The sequence below is a fragment of the Pyxicephalus adspersus genome, chromosome 2 (genome assembly GCF_032062135.1).
Source record: "Pyxicephalus adspersus chromosome 2, UCB_Pads_2.0, whole genome shotgun sequence".
Lineage (NCBI taxonomy): Eukaryota > Metazoa > Chordata > Amphibia > Anura > Pyxicephalidae > Pyxicephalus > Pyxicephalus adspersus.
In genome coordinates, this window is record NC_092859.1 from 128,632,049 (window position 1) to 128,649,713 (window position 17,665).

Sequence of the window (17,665 nt, forward strand, 5' to 3'; positions counted from 1 at the left end):
TGTCCTTTCATCAATCAATTTTTCAGTTTACTTTTTTTTTCTTTTCCCTTTTTTGATCATTTTCTTAAAAGCACCCTACCTCAAGACTACCATATGATGAATGAGGACGGAGAGCTCTGGCTGGTATATGAAGGGTTAAAACAGGCCAACAGGTTACCTAATTTCTCACTCTGGGAATTTGTGGTCTGCATTTTGCCTTTTACTAACAATGTCCAGAGATTAAACCATGCACTTATCTATTACTGTGGACTGTGCTGCCAGAATTGGTCATTTATGATGTGTCCAATATCCTAATGCAGTATTCATGCCATTTATTAGGTGACCTGAACCTTCTGGTAAATCTTCATGGTACTGCATGAAAGAACTTCAAAGAGTGTTTTATCTCTTCATACTTAGGTATAGCTAAATTTCAGCTGTTTAAAAATAATTTACTCAATAAAATCTATTTTTAATCATTTATTACTTCAAGTGGTGCAGGTTTAACAGTTTACTGTGGTTTCTTTTTTTCTGGTACTTAAAAAGTATAAGTCCACTTTTTCTCAGGATCTTTACCAGATTTTGAAATTAAAAAACAGGACTAAGAATCTCATTTTTATTTATCCATCTTGTTCCATTACATCTATATGAACTGTATAAATAGCTTAAAAATATTTAGGCAATTTTTCATCATTGGTAGTAAAAGTGACCATTAACGGCCAAATATCTCCCCAAAAATGATGGTCAAGGAAAGATCTTCCCATTTATAAACAAGTTACCCAAGCACCAGGGTTCAATTTATTGTGCAGTATTGAAGAATATTCACAAACAAGGAGTCATCACCAGTATGCCATATTCAGTACGTGCTTGATTCTTACCACAACACAGGTGATTCAAAGGAGCATGTGAGCACCTTAACGTGTGTCTGTCTACCCTAGTCACTTTGTCACTACTTTCTGAGGAGTTGGTGGCATTTCCCTTAAAGTAGCAGGACTGTGTATGTGCAGCACTTTATCAGTTCATCTTTCTACAGAGAACAGAAAAGGAATTGTCCCACTCAGAGAGGTTCTACAGCCAGTTGCTACATCTCCCTCTGTTGAATGCCTCGCTGACGATGTTATCTATTTATTATCTAAGATCAATATTTGTCCATTTATTGCCAGCCGTAGGTAAATTTAGCATTTTTACTTGTTGATATTGGGCTACTTAAATAATAAGTATTTATAGAAAAAAACTTTCCCCTTGGCCGTGTTTTCTGTGAGAATACCTTCAGCTGTTACAGGACAGCGGTCGCCAGAAACTTTTGGCGTTCCACGGCTCTGGACGGTGCGCCCCCTAGCCTGGTCAGGAGAAGGACCCCACTTGGGGGGGGGGCACACCGGCCACAGCTACATCTCCCTTTATGGGTCGCAGGCTCAGGATGGTGGCTGGGTTGTGTCTTTGCCCACTCTGCCATTACGGGCTCAGACCTACTATGGGAAAGTGGGCGGGTTCTGGCATCATGGCATCACTTTGGGGGAAGGTTCTTCCCCTTGAGTGACAGTTGGCTCCCTGCAAATGCCTGGTCCAGAGTCCGTGAAATTAGTGGTCCGCGACGCCCAAAAAGGTTGGCGACCACTGGTATAGGTGTTATGAAACAAGATTGGTAATTATTTCTAATTGTAAATTTATTTTACTTATATCAAATTGATAAAAGCTGAGAAAGAAGTGGAGTTACACTCTTAGATTGTGGTTGGGTTTTATTAAAATGGCATGTTACCAAGCCCTTTAAATTTCCACAGTGGTGTCTCTTGAATATTTGCCTGCATGATTGCTTTTATACTATCTATACCTTATTTTGCTACATCTCTACAAATTGGTAAAGAAGCCTTACCTATATGAAGCTTTGCATTTTGAGGGTCAGTGGGCTAACACATATACATTAGGACTGATGCTTTAAAGCTTTTCAAAAATAAAATTTGGAGGTTTTGACACTTTTTGTAAATCATCTCAGCTGCTAATTCTAACAAAAAAAATAATTTTTTCTACAGATTGGGCCTGATTTATTAAAGCACTCCAAGGCTGGAGAGGATACATTTTCATTAGTGAAGCCGGGTAATCCAGGAAACCTTGAATGGATCTAGTGCAGGATTCAAAACATTTGCATAGAAAATAGCAAATTACTTTTAGGAAATCTATTCCAGGTTTGCCGGGTCACCCAGCTTCACTAATCAAATTGTATTCTCTCCAGCTTTGGAGAGCTTTAATAAATCAGGCCCACTGTATTTGCTTATAATGCATTGAAATGGGAGCTTGCTGCTTCTACACCTTGATCAGTAAATAAAAATAAATAAAGTATACTTGTGTTGAGGTTTACAAAAGTAAACTGTCATCGATTAGTAACCTTCTAGAATGTAACCTAAAAAACAGGGGTGCCTTTTTATGCAAATACCAACTTCAGCCTAAAAATTGGTGATTGTTGGCATCTCAGTGTGGGTTCATCATTGTGTTGGATGTCCTCATCGATCAAACAAGGTTTAAGGGGCACATTCTAGAAGTGAATACATTAAATGTATGTATACCCTCTGGGTGTCTATCACTAATATGCAATGCCAGTTTACTTTCATAAACTTCAGTACAGGTCTGCTTTAAATCTTTAGGCTGTATCTTTTAGGGATTAAGTTTAAACCCACTGAAACCTAATAATGCCACATCACCATATCTGGAAAGGTCATAGACCTAGCAAAAACAGCAAACTATAGAGGCAGTTTGCCCAGTGAGGTTATTTCCTTTGGTATTTTATCACAATCAAAAAAAAGTGTGGATATTTTAAAAGTATTTTTTAATAATAAATCCTTTGTGACTTTGGACGTTGGCTGTTTTATAGTCCATCCATGATCATTCGCTCCAGATTCTGGACCTAAAGGAGCTAACAGCCTAATGCCCCCGTACTAGCCTAATGCATAAGGGCCAATATTAATGGAAGCGAACTAACTTGCTAATATGTTTGTGCACATAAACTCATACTGTATATGTGCACAGGTAAGACATCATTGTCCTGGATGGGTATTTTAACAGCACGCTTGTAATGGTATGTATTGAGTTCTTCCTTGGTAAATGGGGGCGAGGCTCTAAATCTGCTGCTTAACTTTTATACAGAAAAAAAACTTGGTGACATTTAGTGAATAATGACATTGCATACTGGTTTTCAGAGTTCTAGAGTCACAGCTTCAGACTCAGAAGAAGAGCTATGAAAATGAGTTAGAAGCTCTCAAGGGAGAAATCCAGGGTCTACGAGAAGAAAATAACCGCCAGCAGCAGCTACTTGCCCAGAACCTACAACTCCCCCCTGAGGCTCGAATTGAAGCCAGTTTACAGCATGAAATCACCCGATTGACCAATGAGAATCTGGTATGTAGATCACTCACTGAGGATTCTCCCAAATGTTTTGCCTCAAGACTGTAAGTAATAATTTGTGCAATTCAACTCAAGCCTGCATTGTTGGTTTCTTCTATATACTCTCTGCATAGGAACATCAGTTACCAAAGCATTGATCTTGCATTTTCTCTATTAAGGTGGAAATAGAATGATTATATTTTCAAGCAGTATATTGTTGATAGACATAGTAGGATTAATGTGCCAGTAAAACATGAAATTATGGGTAAGTAGATTTTATCACTGGTGGAGTTCTCTGTTGGTTTTTTAGGCTTAGAAAAGGGTTTAGTTGGCATTAGGTAGTAGTTTTACAGTTCACCTGTGGTTAGACTTTGGGTAAAGGGTTAGGTTACGTTTTGTGCATGATAAAAGGTCAAGGGGGCCTTTTCACTGCTCTGGGATGCCTGAAGTTTGCCAACTAACCACAGCACAGAAAACCGCAAGGAAAATAATGTGTGCCATTCTATTGAAAGTGTAATTCTTCATCAAGGAGTTTCTGTAGGTTACAGTTGAACAGTATGCAGCCTGTAGGTTTTTCTTTGTGCTTTACAGATAAAGAGAGGCTTCTTTACTGCCCAGTATGCAAACAGCGGTACATTTGTACCAATTGGAAGACCTTCACTTCTTGCTGTGATGGAAATTTTAAAATTTAAGATTTCCCATTTATTTCTGACTTTCAGTGTATGAAAAGGTGTAAATGTCCCCATTAAGGATGCTGTAATAAAACATCACAGAAGGTCTAACCCCTCACTACTCCATCCAAATCTAACAAGGAGGGTTACCTTGATATTAACCCCACCGACTAAATGTATTTTGTCTAATAGACCAGACCTATTTATTATGACTGTTCATGAGCGGGAACCAGGTCATTCTGTTTACAGGGCTATGGATCTCCTTTAGTAATCTGTGGTTGTTTTAGGAGCACCATGGAAGAATCTTCCTTTTTAAGCTCACTATAAATATTGTGTTAAATCCATGCTTTAATCCAGTTAATCATATCTTGTAATAATGAGATTTGTAATGATTGAAATTCTGAATGAAAGGGGTACATGCATTCTACCTGTTTTTTCAGTATTTTGAGGAGTTATATGCAGATGATCCCATGAAGTATCAATCATACCGGATTTCACTTTACAGACGGATCATTGTATGTAAATCACACATCTGGCTGCTCTATTGTCCTCGCCATGTCTTTGAGAACTAACAGAGATTCAGCCCTTCTGGCTGTCTGATGCTGGTATATGACAAGGCTGCATTGTGTCCCTCACCATCACAGCTTTCAGTGTCATTACGTCCTGTCTTCATGTTCAGCACAAAAACACAAATTCTTACTAATCGCATCTGTAGATAAAATAATACTAACCAAAAACCTAATGAAATGTCTAAATGTAAATTATATCATCATTTTATAGTGTACAGGACTTTCCATACGCTCCTGTATAGCATATGAATTTGCATTTCCATGCAATATGTATGTCATATATGGAATGTTGCAGGCTTGCCTCATCTGCTCTGACATTTTTATTTTTGTCATCTTTTTGTTGCTTTATAGTTTCACCACAGCCATATAATTTACTGTTATCATACAGCACACAAGAACATATTCTTCTTTTGTTTTATTTGATTTAAAATATCATCAGTTAATATTATCATACTGAGTCCATCTTGTTATTACCATTTGAATTGCTTCATGGTCCTTTAGTCTACCTATGCAGCTGAAAGTGTGAGTAAATTAAGGGAATGATAGAATTAAAAGATGTACCAAAGCTCCTTAAATATACCAAAATGATCAAGGGCCAATTCAGATATTTGAGCTACTGCAAAGCTCAGTATTGCATATAACATGAGTTGTGGTGCCATTAATTGAGGCAACACAAGTATGGTGTGCTGCAGTGCATTGGCTGGAATAAAGGGTCTTCTGCTTTTTTGCATTGGCAGCCCTATTCGTTTCAGTGGGCTGCCTTAATGTTTTTTAATGTTATATCTCAGAAACCCGCTTCATTGACAAATTGCACTGCAATGCATACATGGGAACATCAGACAAATATACAATGTCTGATATCATTGCGTAGCACACAATGTGAAGCACAGTGATCAGCACAGCACTGCACATAAAGGGAACAAGGCCTAAATATTTCCTGGAAGCCAGGTAAATATGAAATATTGCGTTTTCATATTTCGTATATATTACATGCATTCAATAGGTAGTGTGTGCGAGCATACTGTACATCTCTTCACACAATATTGTGCACACAACATTATTTACCCCTTGTTAGACTGACTGATCTTTTATATTCTTGTTTACTTTGTCAGGAACAAATGATTTGCATGGTTTAGTTGCTTCCTTCCTATTATATTTTCTGTGTACCCTACAATTTTTAAACTTGTAACATAAAAGTTCAAGTTCCTTGGGCAGAGTTTTACAAACCTACTTATATGTCATGTAGCTCTTATTTTGCATTTTGACTGTAAATTGGCATTTGGATAAATTACCTAAATGATATATGTACCTAACAATACAAGGGTACTTTTGAGAATTTGCACTGCTTCTGAGAAAAGCAGCAGACTTTACAAGCCATAATTTAAAGGAAAGGTTCTTGTGACGCACATTACATACATGATACATTTTTAGGAATGTTGAGTTCTGCTCAGATCTACACTGACAGTCCTGTACTAGCAGTACAGACACACATCAGCCACTTGGTGGCGCTATTATCTAGCTGTCTGGTCTTGTTACACACTAACCTTGGCTTGGCAAGTTGTATACCAAATCTGGCATGTTGTTTAAAAGGGTGTTTTATATTAAGATAATGTTAATATCTACAGGATCTAATGGAGCAACTCGAGAAACAGGATAAGACGGTCAGGAAGCTGAAAAAGCAGCTGAAAGTATTTGCAAAGAAAATCGGGGAGCTGGAAGGTAATTGATATGCTGCACCTGCTCTCATATCATTTATAACATCCATTTTAACAATATGCCACTACTGTTATCTCCATTTTCTTCTTCCATGAGGATTTTTTAAATTCTGTAAATATATTTATTTTTGTGCTGTGACATTTTTTTTTTATCAATTACCATAGTAAAAGTTTCTGTGGAAGCATTTATCATACAAACGCAGATCTCATCCTCTTAAATAGGATTGCAGGATAGAGTAATCTGTGAGGTTTTCATGGTACCTAAATGAGACCACCAAAATTCACAAAGCAAAAAATGTGTATATCAAAAAAAATTTTTTTTTTTTTAAATATACTAGGTTATTCCTCATAAGGTCGTATATTAATCTTTAATTAAAGGAAAAATGCTCCCAATCCTATTTCCTCCTCATTAAAGTTTTAAATATATTTTCTGTTCAAGTTTTTTATATGGAATATATACTCTCATCAGGATACTAGTGGAGGATTAGGGACAATGCAGAGAATGTGAAGCTTTATCAAAGCTGCCCAAGACTGGAGAGAATACACTTTCATCAGTGAAGCTGGGTGATCCAACAACCTGGAATGATTCTGGTCCAGGATTGAAAACATTTGCTAACAAATAGCAAATTACTTTTAAGAAATATATTCCAGGTTTGCTGGTGTATCCTCTCCAGCCTTGGAAAACAATGGATATATAAATAAAATACCATACAGAGATACCCACTAAAATGTAATATCCATACACTAAACTAATTTCAATTGACAATCAAATACTGGCTAATAGTAATAATAATCCCAAATCCCACCTCCAGGAAGAGTGCCTTGGGCTACATACACACATGCAATAATTGTCGTTTGAAACAAATGACCAGTGATCGATCATTTGATAATCGTTAACAAAAAAAGTGAACAAGGGCTGGCCAACGACGCCAATGAATGGGGATTTTTGATGGAAATTAATGACCGCCCCGGGCGAAGATCGTTCGCTATCTATAGTGTGTGCGATCTTTCAGTGTAGTACACTTTCTCTGGTACACGTCACTTCCTGCATCGTTCAAACGATCGTGTCTAGTGTGTGTACATTATTGGTGGATTATTTTTGAATGATCGTATTGTTTCAGCATTTTCAGAATCGTGCACAATACGATCGTTCAAAATTATCGTGAATAATTGTTGATCAATCGTTAATCGTTGTTTTCTAACGACAATTATTGCATGTTTGTACCTAGCCTAAGTCAGTAGTCTCTGGGATCAGTGGAAGTGAAAATTTCTGGTGTAATGGGGGTAAAAAAGGCCCAGTGCTGCTAGTCAGCAAAGGGGTCATAGAACAATTGTGCCCAGCAGGGGGTGTGAGATTAATGTTACCCAGAGAAGGTGGGGAGAAACAGTGCCTACTGGGGGCTGCGGGGTCAATTGTGCCCAGTGGGAGGTTGGCAAGAACAGACAAGTCATGAGATGTCAGGATACTGTTGAAATCTAAGCTGCGGAATCCAGGACAATCTGGGAGTAAGATTTACTACAAATTCTGGAAATGTGAATTGCTAAGTGGATTTTTAAAGCAATATTCCACATGCTCGATATTTAGGACATGGCACAGCCAAAATGTCTTTTCCCTTACTTGATGTACATTTCTTTGTTATGACTGTATTTAGGTACCTAGAAAATTATAGTTTACACATTTCATGTTGTCTTTTGTATTGCAGTTGGTCAAATGGAGAATGTGTCTCCTGGTCAAATAGTGGACGAACCTATTCGTCCACTCAATATTCCACGTAAAGAGAAAGATTTTCAAGGAATGCTGGAGTACAAGAAGGAGGATGAACCAAAGCTGATTAAAAACCTTATACTGGGCAAGTATTGGCAAATGTGGTTTTCCTTTATACTATGATCCATGAGCCTGTCCATACACCAGCAGATCCAGGGTCTCAGGCTGACCACATGGCAGGACAAGTTTGTTAGGTAAATACACACACTTATTGTTTATTCTATAGGGACAAGCTGTTTGTATTGCTAGTGAAATGGAGCCGTTGTGATCATGCCACTGTATTAGTGTAACAGACATAGGTTTGTCTGTACACCTATGTATGCCTGCTGCAATCTGTGCAGCCATCACAGACCTGATAAAGCAGCTTCAATAATTTAGCTGTTTCCACAATGGGACAATAATGCTGTATATGCGGGTTGACTTACTATATCTACGAATTAGAACTTAAATTGTCTGAACAGCCACATTAATCATTTTGCATTTAAATTCATGAAATGTTGCCAAATTACCAAACTGATCCTAAATGTTTCACGTGAGAGAAATGATTTACAATTCTTTTGTATTTCTATCTGGTAATGTGCAGCCATTAATATTTGCTTTGTCAGTTGCAATGGATTGGGTATAACTCAGTAAACCAACTCGGCCCAGCATGTTCTAGCAGTATAATTATTATTGGCTTGTTATACTTAAGCTAAGTTAGCAGGCAAATAGGAATTGCAGTAAAACGAACATGTTATAGCAAAACCATAACACACAAAATGCACATTGCATCTAAAATGTGTATAAAAATAAAGGAAGGCATTATAAAAGGTTAAACCCTTGCACAAATCATGCTGCTGGTTCTCATTTCACCCTGCAGAAAAGTTTGTATCCCACTAAGAAACCCCATGCTTGGGTCACTCATTTAAGGCTGAGTTAGGGGCACAACCTAGAAAAAGGTTTATCCACACCCCAAGCAAATACATCATCAAATAGTAAAAATCCAGCAGCACTCTGTTGAATGTGAAAGCTTTATTTAAAATTAGATCTCTGTCTGCGATCTGCTCCTGTGACTCCTTTCATCAGAGGGTAAAAGCTGCACCACTAAGCCTTTGTTGGGAGTATGTCCCAGGAGGGGCTTTTTTTTTTTGTTTTATAAAATACTGGTAGTCCCTGCATTACATACGAGACAGGGACTGTAGGTTTGTTCTTAAATTGAATTTGTACGTAAGTCGGAACATGTACAATATTTTAATAAATGCAATTAGGACAGATCATCACAAACAAAACAAAAAAAAAAACTTTATGAAGTCTAGACATTCATTAACTTCTGGAGCTAGCTGTGCTTTATTATGCAAAAAAAACAACAACTGCATACCAATCATGTCAGTGCTGCTGAGTCTTTCATGTTTCACAGAACAACACTATATGTTCCAGAACGCACATATTTGTGCATGGACTCTCTGAAATCAGTCATTTGCAGTCTTGCTCTGGTCTTCGGTGTGTTATTGTAAAAGAGAGAAATAAACATAAGCAAATATCAACAAATCACAAAATACCTTAAAGGTAGCTTAGATTTCAGGTTTTTGAGCAGTGTGTAACCAAGAACTCCAAACATTTGTTTTGTAATGGCTTTTTTTTCCTTTACCAGATCTAAAGCCACGCGGTGTGGCTGTGAACCTTATTCCAGGATTGCCAGCGTATATTTTGTTTATGTGTGTGCGCCATGCTGATTACCTCAATGATGACCAGAAAGTTCGATCCCTTCTCACATCAACAATTAATGGTATTAAAAAGATTTTGAAGGTAAGTTTAGTGTCAACACCTTCATGTCCCTTAACGTCCTTATAACGTCCCATGGACCTATAACAGACATTATTTACAGTTAAGTGGTCTTGCCACTCAGAAGTTTGCTGAATTCAAAGATACTTTTGATATAGCAGACCAAATAATGACATTTCACTAACATAACCCTTTTGTGACCAGAATTCACCATAGTCATCTCTGAGTCCTCTGACCCAGTCATCTTGTCATCAAAATTTTTTTCAGATATTGTACTTATTTTTGTTTTTTTATATGTACCTATTTTTCCTATTTCCAGCATATTGCCTTCCACAACTGCCTGATAAATCCAAACCCTTGAAAGGTTCCTTTGTAATGAGATCAATGCATATCACTGCAACTGTATCAATCCATTGGGTCATGACAAAACTATTGCAGTTTTAGGCCACAAAATTGTCATTTTGGCTAAATAACAACTAAAGATTAGGACACAACTAGGCTATATCCCCAGTGTCTGATGTCTCATGAATATTCATTATTTATCTTTGGTAATGAAGTACACTTGTTTTGGTTATTTTTCTATAAATATTTAAATCTATAAGAATGGGTATGAAGATACCACTATGTTCATAAAGCAGTGAACCTGACATTCACTGAAACATTCCCTGGTGGAAAATCTTCCAGGTCCATGTGTGTCAATGGCCATGCTTGCTTCTCCACCAGGATGTATCAGTGAATGTGAGAATCACTGCTTTATAAAGTGCAATGTTTATCAACCTTTTTAGCATGGGTGAAACCTTTGAAATAACTTTCAGGTCTTCAGGTAACGCCTGCTACAATTACTTTATCCACAGCTAACAGTAAATTAGTTTGATGGTCCATAGGAGATTGCCTCTTGAATTGCTGGCCAGATAATGTGTTAGTACCTTTAGCTTTTTACATTGCCTTGATGATTTATGATCTGTTAATCTGTTTTCTTGCTGCATGCACTGTTTGGGTATCAGTAGGTGTGATCATGTGACTTGGGGTGAGCACAGTTGGCGTGATTTAGGTTTCAGTGTGGTCTTTAGTGACTGCATGGGCTAAGCTCTAAATGAGGCTGTAGTTTGCCTCTACAGGAAGCAAGGCATGCTATGCAATGACAGGGCCGAGTTCTTCCTTGTCACTGACTCTCAGGGAAATTACATGTTATGCATGATGGCTTCTTTCCACTACTGAACAATGGGCATGGCTATACAGCACACGCCTGCCAAAAAGCCTAGTCTGAAGTTACTGCTTGCTGTTTAACCCTTCAGGCTACAGCTTAGAAGTTATTACAGACTTGTAAACTGTACCTTTTGACGTGTCTATCACATTATCTGAATGTTTCATACTTCTTTCATTGTCTGAGTTCTAACACTAAACACTACACACTACACAATACTAGCTATAGAATAGAGCAGGAATCTATTCATACATGTTGTTCCACTCTCGGCTAAATTTGAAGAATATAAATGGTTACCATAGCTTACCAAGTAGATAGAGAAGATTTCTATAGCAGAAATCCCTAATTCGTGAACTCTGCCTTACGTTGTCACAAATGGGATTCTTAATTCTTGAAGCATTTCTAAATAAAAGCAGAATAGAAAAGAAAATAAATGCTTAGTTTACTAGAAAAGTTGGTGAGATCTACATAGCTGAAACCTACAAACATTGTTACATGTACATTTACTCCTTTTTTTATTTGTGAATACAAAGTACCCCGTGTACCATGTCAATCAGATACATTGCTTAGTAAAACTTTAGTGTTCTTTTCCCCCCACAGAAACGAGGAGATGATTTTGAAACCGTGTCGTTCTGGCTTTCCAATACCTGCCGATTCCTCCATTGCCTGAAGCAGTACAGCGGAGAAGAGGTACTTCAGACCTCAGTGTTCTTAGTTTGTTAATGCATCGCACATACTAAAGATAAAGACCACTTGGGTTTTCTTAGGTGTTAGATGAGGAGTAAATTCTCTACATCAGGGGTGTCAAACTCAAATACACAGAGGGCCGAAATTAAAAACTTGGACCAAGTCGGGGGCCATATTTGAAATGTATTTAAAAAATTGAGGAGGTTTACTACTTCATCTAAAACTAACAAAAACAAACCCCTCTACACACCCTTTTAGGGTTGAAAAGACTAATTTCTATCTATCTATGCAGCCTGTGTGTTGTTCATCCTCTCACATCACAAGTTTGTCTGACTTTAAACATCACACACACAAACATTATTATGCAGTCTCTAATGGATTGAAACAAACACAATGCCCTGGTAGTCAGGCACCATGTGATCATTGCCTAGGCTTTGTGTCACATGATGGGTGTACAGGAATAATGTCTATGTATTGCATGTATTGAAAATTAAGATGTGTGGTAGTAACATAGAGATTCATGTGGATCCTGCCATGTGTAAGGAAATGAATGTAGATTATCTGTGCATGTTCTATCACACTATATTAGATCTCCAGCCTAATACTGACTGTAAGTCCTCCCAGCTATGTACTACAATCATAGAAATACAGTTGGGACAACTTAACCCCATTGTTTTCCTGCTGCTGGTACTGCCTGATATAGAAGATTCGCATTACCTGCTGTGCCGTGTCTATCATTTGCATGAAGAACTACGGTCACAATGAATTACTGTAGGAGCCGGTGAGGTGGGCAGGAAGGGGCAGAGATATCCCACCTTCTGTTCCATAGACAGGAGTGATGCCGAGACTACAATTCCCGGCATTACTTGTGTCTATAGAACAGTCAACAGAACAAAACAACAATGGGGGGGCACGCATAGGTAGCTGGTCTATAGGCGCGAGTGATGCTGGGAATTGTATTAGCGGCATCACTCGCTGCAATACAAAGTAGCGGAGGGGCGGGCCAGATGTAATTCATTTTCGGAATTCTTTGGGGGGCTAGAAAAAAGGACCTTGCGGGCCAGAGTTTGACACCCCTGCTCTACATCATCTAAAGCAAAGCCTCCCTAAATATGACCTACTGTGGCCATTAGCCTATTTATTGTGCAGTGTAGTCCTACAAGTATGTGAGCATTTTTCTTTTTTTTTTTTTGCACTTAAGTTGTTTTTATGTTGAACTTCAGGCAGGATATGCAATAGAGCTGAATAAACTCTTTGTCCATAGCCTGTGACAGGGTAGTAATTTTATCATCATCATTATTCTTATCAGAATATGTGCATAAAGAAATGACAGATTGGGCGACAATACTGAGCTTCCCTCTCCTGATCTGAATCTTGCTGTGTAGTCGATCACAAGGCTAATCAAAAATGATTTAGGTGCTTACATTACTTAAAACACTTTCTAAGAAAATTGTCAGCAATATTTTATATACTGGAATATAGGAATACATGCTAGGTGCCAAAGATTCTAACCCCACCATGGTGTGTCTAGGTGGCAATTTCACTTTCATGCATTGTAATCCATGACCTTCTTGAGTCAAGCCATCCATGCACTTTAGTGCAAATAATGACATCACACTTCAAGCTATTTTTGTCATATAAATAAAGTGTAATCTATACTGGAGTTTTGAAGTGAGAATGTTTTACTAAAGCATTTGGATCAGCGTGACTAGTTGGTCACTAACATTTGGGAAGAAGTTTTCAGCAGTGGTGGCCCCTTACTTTTTTCAGTTAAATTTCCTTCATAACTAATGCAGACTCAAACACATATACTTGTTTCCTATGAGCAACTGTTGGCATTGAAGCCCATCTGCATGCTTATCCCTGTTTTAGTAAAGAGCATTGGATGGTCATGCATATTCAGCCTACTTAAAAACATTTTTTCCCACTAATAGTGACTTGAGGTCATGTATTGCAGTCACTTATACTCACTAGACTGGTTAATTTTCTAGAATAGTTAGAACTACATATAGCATGTTAAAAATATATAATGTCTATGACTGTGATTATTACTTAATGCTTCATCTTGGGCATGCTTTCATCGGACAAATTATCCAGATCATTGAGGAGGGGTTTTATTTTATACTGTGTGTCTGCAGGCATTTATGAAGCACAACACAACTCGGCAGAATGAGCATTGTCTAACAAACTTTGACCTTGCTGAATACAGGCAAGTCCTGAGTGACTTGGCCATCCAGATTTACCAACAGCTTGTCCGAGTGCTGGAAAATATTTTGCAGCCAATGATTGGTGAGTAATGAAAGATGTTTGGATGTTAATGACTATGAAATGTGAACTCATTTTTATAAAGGAAAGTTCAGTCCCCTAAGTGGGTGATGTAATACAAGTACAGAGTGCCAACAGTGAGTGTGTTACATTTACCTTGTGTGTAATTTGCCAAATAGGATTGAAAAGCTGGCACACCCATCATTTACCCTTCCATTTCATCCAGGAATACATAGATATTCTGTTTGTATCCTTTATCCAATGCCTTCATTGAACTGTGCCTATATGTCTTCTGTATGATAGTAAATGCTTACTTAATGCTGAAGTGCACAGAATGTGTAAAGCTCACTTACAATATAGCAATGGTGTTTCCCTATATAACACATGTGGAATACCTGTCCAGGACAAGCTCTCCCCCCATTACCTTGCTTGGTATTACGAAGTCCAGATTTTCCTGTTCTATCAGATCTTCATGTTACAAAACAGCCCAAAGTTGATAGGAGAATGAAGGTCAGGACAGTTTGACCTCTATTATTTCTAAATAATATAAATCATTTGCTTGTGTGTAGTATGTTGGTTTGCGTTACATTAACAAAGTTTGGGGAAACTCTACTGAATGTCTACAATTCCATATATAAAGTGTAGCTGTACCAATAGAAAGTGCAGTCCTGTTTTCTTATGAGTTTGAAACTCCTTTTTAAGCCAGCTTTTTCATTGATGTTTATGCTTGATGTTTATGCCTTTCAGTTTCAGGAATGCTGGAGCATGAAACTATTCAGGGTGTCTCAGGGGTGAAACCTACAGGTCTGCGGAAGAGGACGTCCAGTATAGCAGACGAAGGGACATATACCTTGGACTCCATAGTTAGGCAGCTGAACACTTTCCACTCCATAATGTGCCAGCATGGCACGGATCCAGAGCTCATCAAGCAGGTGGTGAAGCAGATGTTCTACATTATTGGTGCTGTCACCCTTAACAACCTGCTGCTCCGAAAAGATATGTGTTCATGGAGCAAAGGGATGCAGATCAGGTAAGAAAGAACCAAATGTAATTTAGCTTTACAAATTGAAAAGCACAGCCCCCATTTTGCTATGATGTATTTAAAGTTTCCTTTTCCAGACACAATATACAGCAACAGTATATTTTTTCCCAAAAAACTGTACCTTCTCTCCCTAAAAAAAGCAGTATTGAGCTCCCCTCCATTGGCTAAGTAGAAAAATATTATATCTAATATATAAATATGAGATATGAAATATGATCAAATATGTATTTGATTAGTCTGCTGCAGGAATCAGCAAAAGCATTTCTTTATCCTCCATCAGTGATCAGACTGCAACAAGTTAGTAGTTAGGCACAAGGTTAGAGTCTCCAACAGAGACTGATCTGTGTCATGTGTGTAAACTGAACTACTGAAAAGGCAGAACTTGTATTACCAGGACATCTCTGCCAGCATCCAAATTCAGAAAGTATTGATGACCCTGAATAATACCTGATCTAGGACGAATAATTCCATCTGTAGAGAAATATCTGACTTAGTCCGAGGAAATACTGTGCTCAATTGGGGAGGTAAAAATTACCTGTTAATTTTACAGAATACGTATTACACAAGCAATTTATCTGAAGATATATCTGATGATAGGCCCTCTTTAGAAAATAAATGGATGGGCCAGCAAAAACACACATGCATAAACATACAAAAAAAACTTTCTTCCTGTTGTCAATTAGTATTAAGGAAAACCTTAATTGAAGTAAATATATCAAGGCTGCCATTGCTGATCTTGCCTCCATAAAACGCTTATTTTTATCCGAGATACAAATCTGCAGATTTCAGCATCACAGACTCTGAACACATATGCAAATTCTGACTGACATCACCCTCATTTTACTTGCTGTATGTTAGAAAATATTTAAAGAAAACACAACCAGGCAACTAACATCCCCCTTTGCTGTAATTCATGCAATCTGCTAATCACACCAGTATGGTTATTATAGAAGCTTGTGGAGTACAAAGACACAGGCAGTTCTCTGCCTTATTGGTACATTGCAGTATGCCCCAATGGCTTTCCTAGAAAATCTGCATCTCTCAATCTCTGTGTTAAGGTTAATGATTCATAAAGGAAAAGTATAAAGAGTGAGAAACACATCTTTAAAGATCAGTAAACTTAATGAATATGTCTATTGATGTCGAAGATCCATAAGTGAATGATAACCAAAATACAAATCTCTAGGCAAGTGAAAATGTCTATATTCATATTTCAATGATATTTTTAGCTTTTGCTTTAAGTTCAGCTTTTGGTAGCTTCTAGAAAGTTTCTATAGGTGTTTAGGTTTATTGGACTCTTTACAGTTCATGCAATGTAACATACCTGTATTTGTTGGTGGGATGAATCTCATACCATCTTCTAAAGCTAATATCGATATTCCAAATAATCATCATATGAAATTATGGGTTTATTTGCTGTAATGCTGTCAAGTTTTATTATTGGTATTTTAAAAATCCTGTGTAATTCTAATCTTTCCTACTGCTTTGACATAAACCATTTTATTTTAAACTAGCAAATGTGTATCTCTCAAGGCATAGGGAGGGACACATGAAACATTGATAGTAACTGTGAATATAGCTATAAAGGAAACACTGCTATGTAGATCATTCATCCAAAGGATACCCTGAGATGGAGTTCAGGTTGGGGTTATTATCTAACCCTTAATTGATAGATCATTTGTTATAGATACACAAGGGACTGTTCTAGCTGTTAAAAAGTTGTAGTTTCCACAAATTTTAGGGATAAGAAGTTTGTTACTTAAACTGCCTAATCATTTTCTGATCGGAAAGCTGATGTTTTATGTTATATTGTACAGGTACAATGTGAGCCAGTTAGAGGAATGGTTGCGTGATAAGAATCTGATGAACAGTGGGGCCAAAGAGACCCTGGAACCTTTAATTCAGGCTGCTCAGTTGTTGCAAGTGAAGAAGAAAACAGATGAAGATGCAGAGGCTATCTGCTCTATGTGCAATGCTCTGACTACTGCTCAGGTAACATCTATATATTGCAAGAATGTGAGCCAGTTCTCAAGTAGAGGGCTATGCAGAGCAGGTTAATGTATATTGGGGGGTCACTGTGCTTTTTATGATTGGCATTCTACAAATGTGATGGTCATGTTTTTTTGTATCTCTTCTGTCATGTTTTTAGAAATATATGTAATGTAATATACACTATATGATCATCACACCTACAGCGTATGACCTTGTTGGACAACGCATTCTAAAACTTTGGGAACTTTGTGGCTATAGCACCCACTACAGGAAGGTTTGCTCATTCGGCCAAAAGAGCATTTGTCAAGTCAAGTAGTGTTGTTGGATAAGAGAACCTGGCTCACAACTGGCATTAAAAATCATCCCAAGGATGTTCAGTAGGGTAGAGGTCAGGGCGTCTTGCCTGGCACTTGAGTTTCTACAGACCAGCATATTTTGCTACAAGGTTGGAAGTGAACAAATAAGTGACTACTGGTAAACTGTATTTTTTAGTAAAAAAAAAAAAAAATGAAAGGTTAAAATTTTCTTTTAACAGATTGTGAAGGTGCTGAATCTCTATACTCCTGTAAATGAGTTTGAAGAAAGGGTACTGGTATCGTTTATACGCAACATACAGGTACGATATGATTTTCATTTTATGTTT

At 37.6% G+C, this 17,665-nt stretch overlaps 1 protein-coding gene across 7 annotated transcripts in view; it reads left to right on the forward strand.

Annotated features, from left to right (window-relative positions):
- MYO5A (myosin VA) overlaps nucleotides 1–17,665 on the forward strand; it is a 105,785-nt gene that overhangs the window by 83,834 nt on the left and 4,286 nt on the right. For 2 of the 7 annotated variants that reach the window (XM_072402366.1, XM_072402367.1), the window contains 11 exons: nucleotides 72–152; nucleotides 3,168–3,366; nucleotides 4,463–4,537; nucleotides 6,217–6,310; nucleotides 8,010–8,156; nucleotides 9,702–9,856; nucleotides 11,637–11,726; nucleotides 13,862–14,012; nucleotides 14,736–15,018; nucleotides 16,848–17,022; nucleotides 17,558–17,638. In XM_072402366.1, the coding sequence (XP_072258467.1) occupies nucleotides 72–152; nucleotides 3,168–3,366; nucleotides 4,463–4,537; nucleotides 6,217–6,310; nucleotides 8,010–8,156; nucleotides 9,702–9,856; nucleotides 11,637–11,726; nucleotides 13,862–14,012; nucleotides 14,736–15,018; nucleotides 16,848–17,022; nucleotides 17,558–17,638 (1,531 nt within the window). The remainder of the gene's footprint in view (nucleotides 1–71; nucleotides 153–3,167; nucleotides 3,367–4,462; nucleotides 4,538–6,216; nucleotides 6,311–8,009; nucleotides 8,157–9,701; nucleotides 9,857–11,636; nucleotides 11,727–13,861; nucleotides 14,013–14,735; nucleotides 15,019–16,847; nucleotides 17,023–17,557; nucleotides 17,639–17,665) is intronic. The other 5 variants (XM_072402368.1, XM_072402370.1, XM_072402369.1 and 2 more) reach the window with 3 other exon arrangements.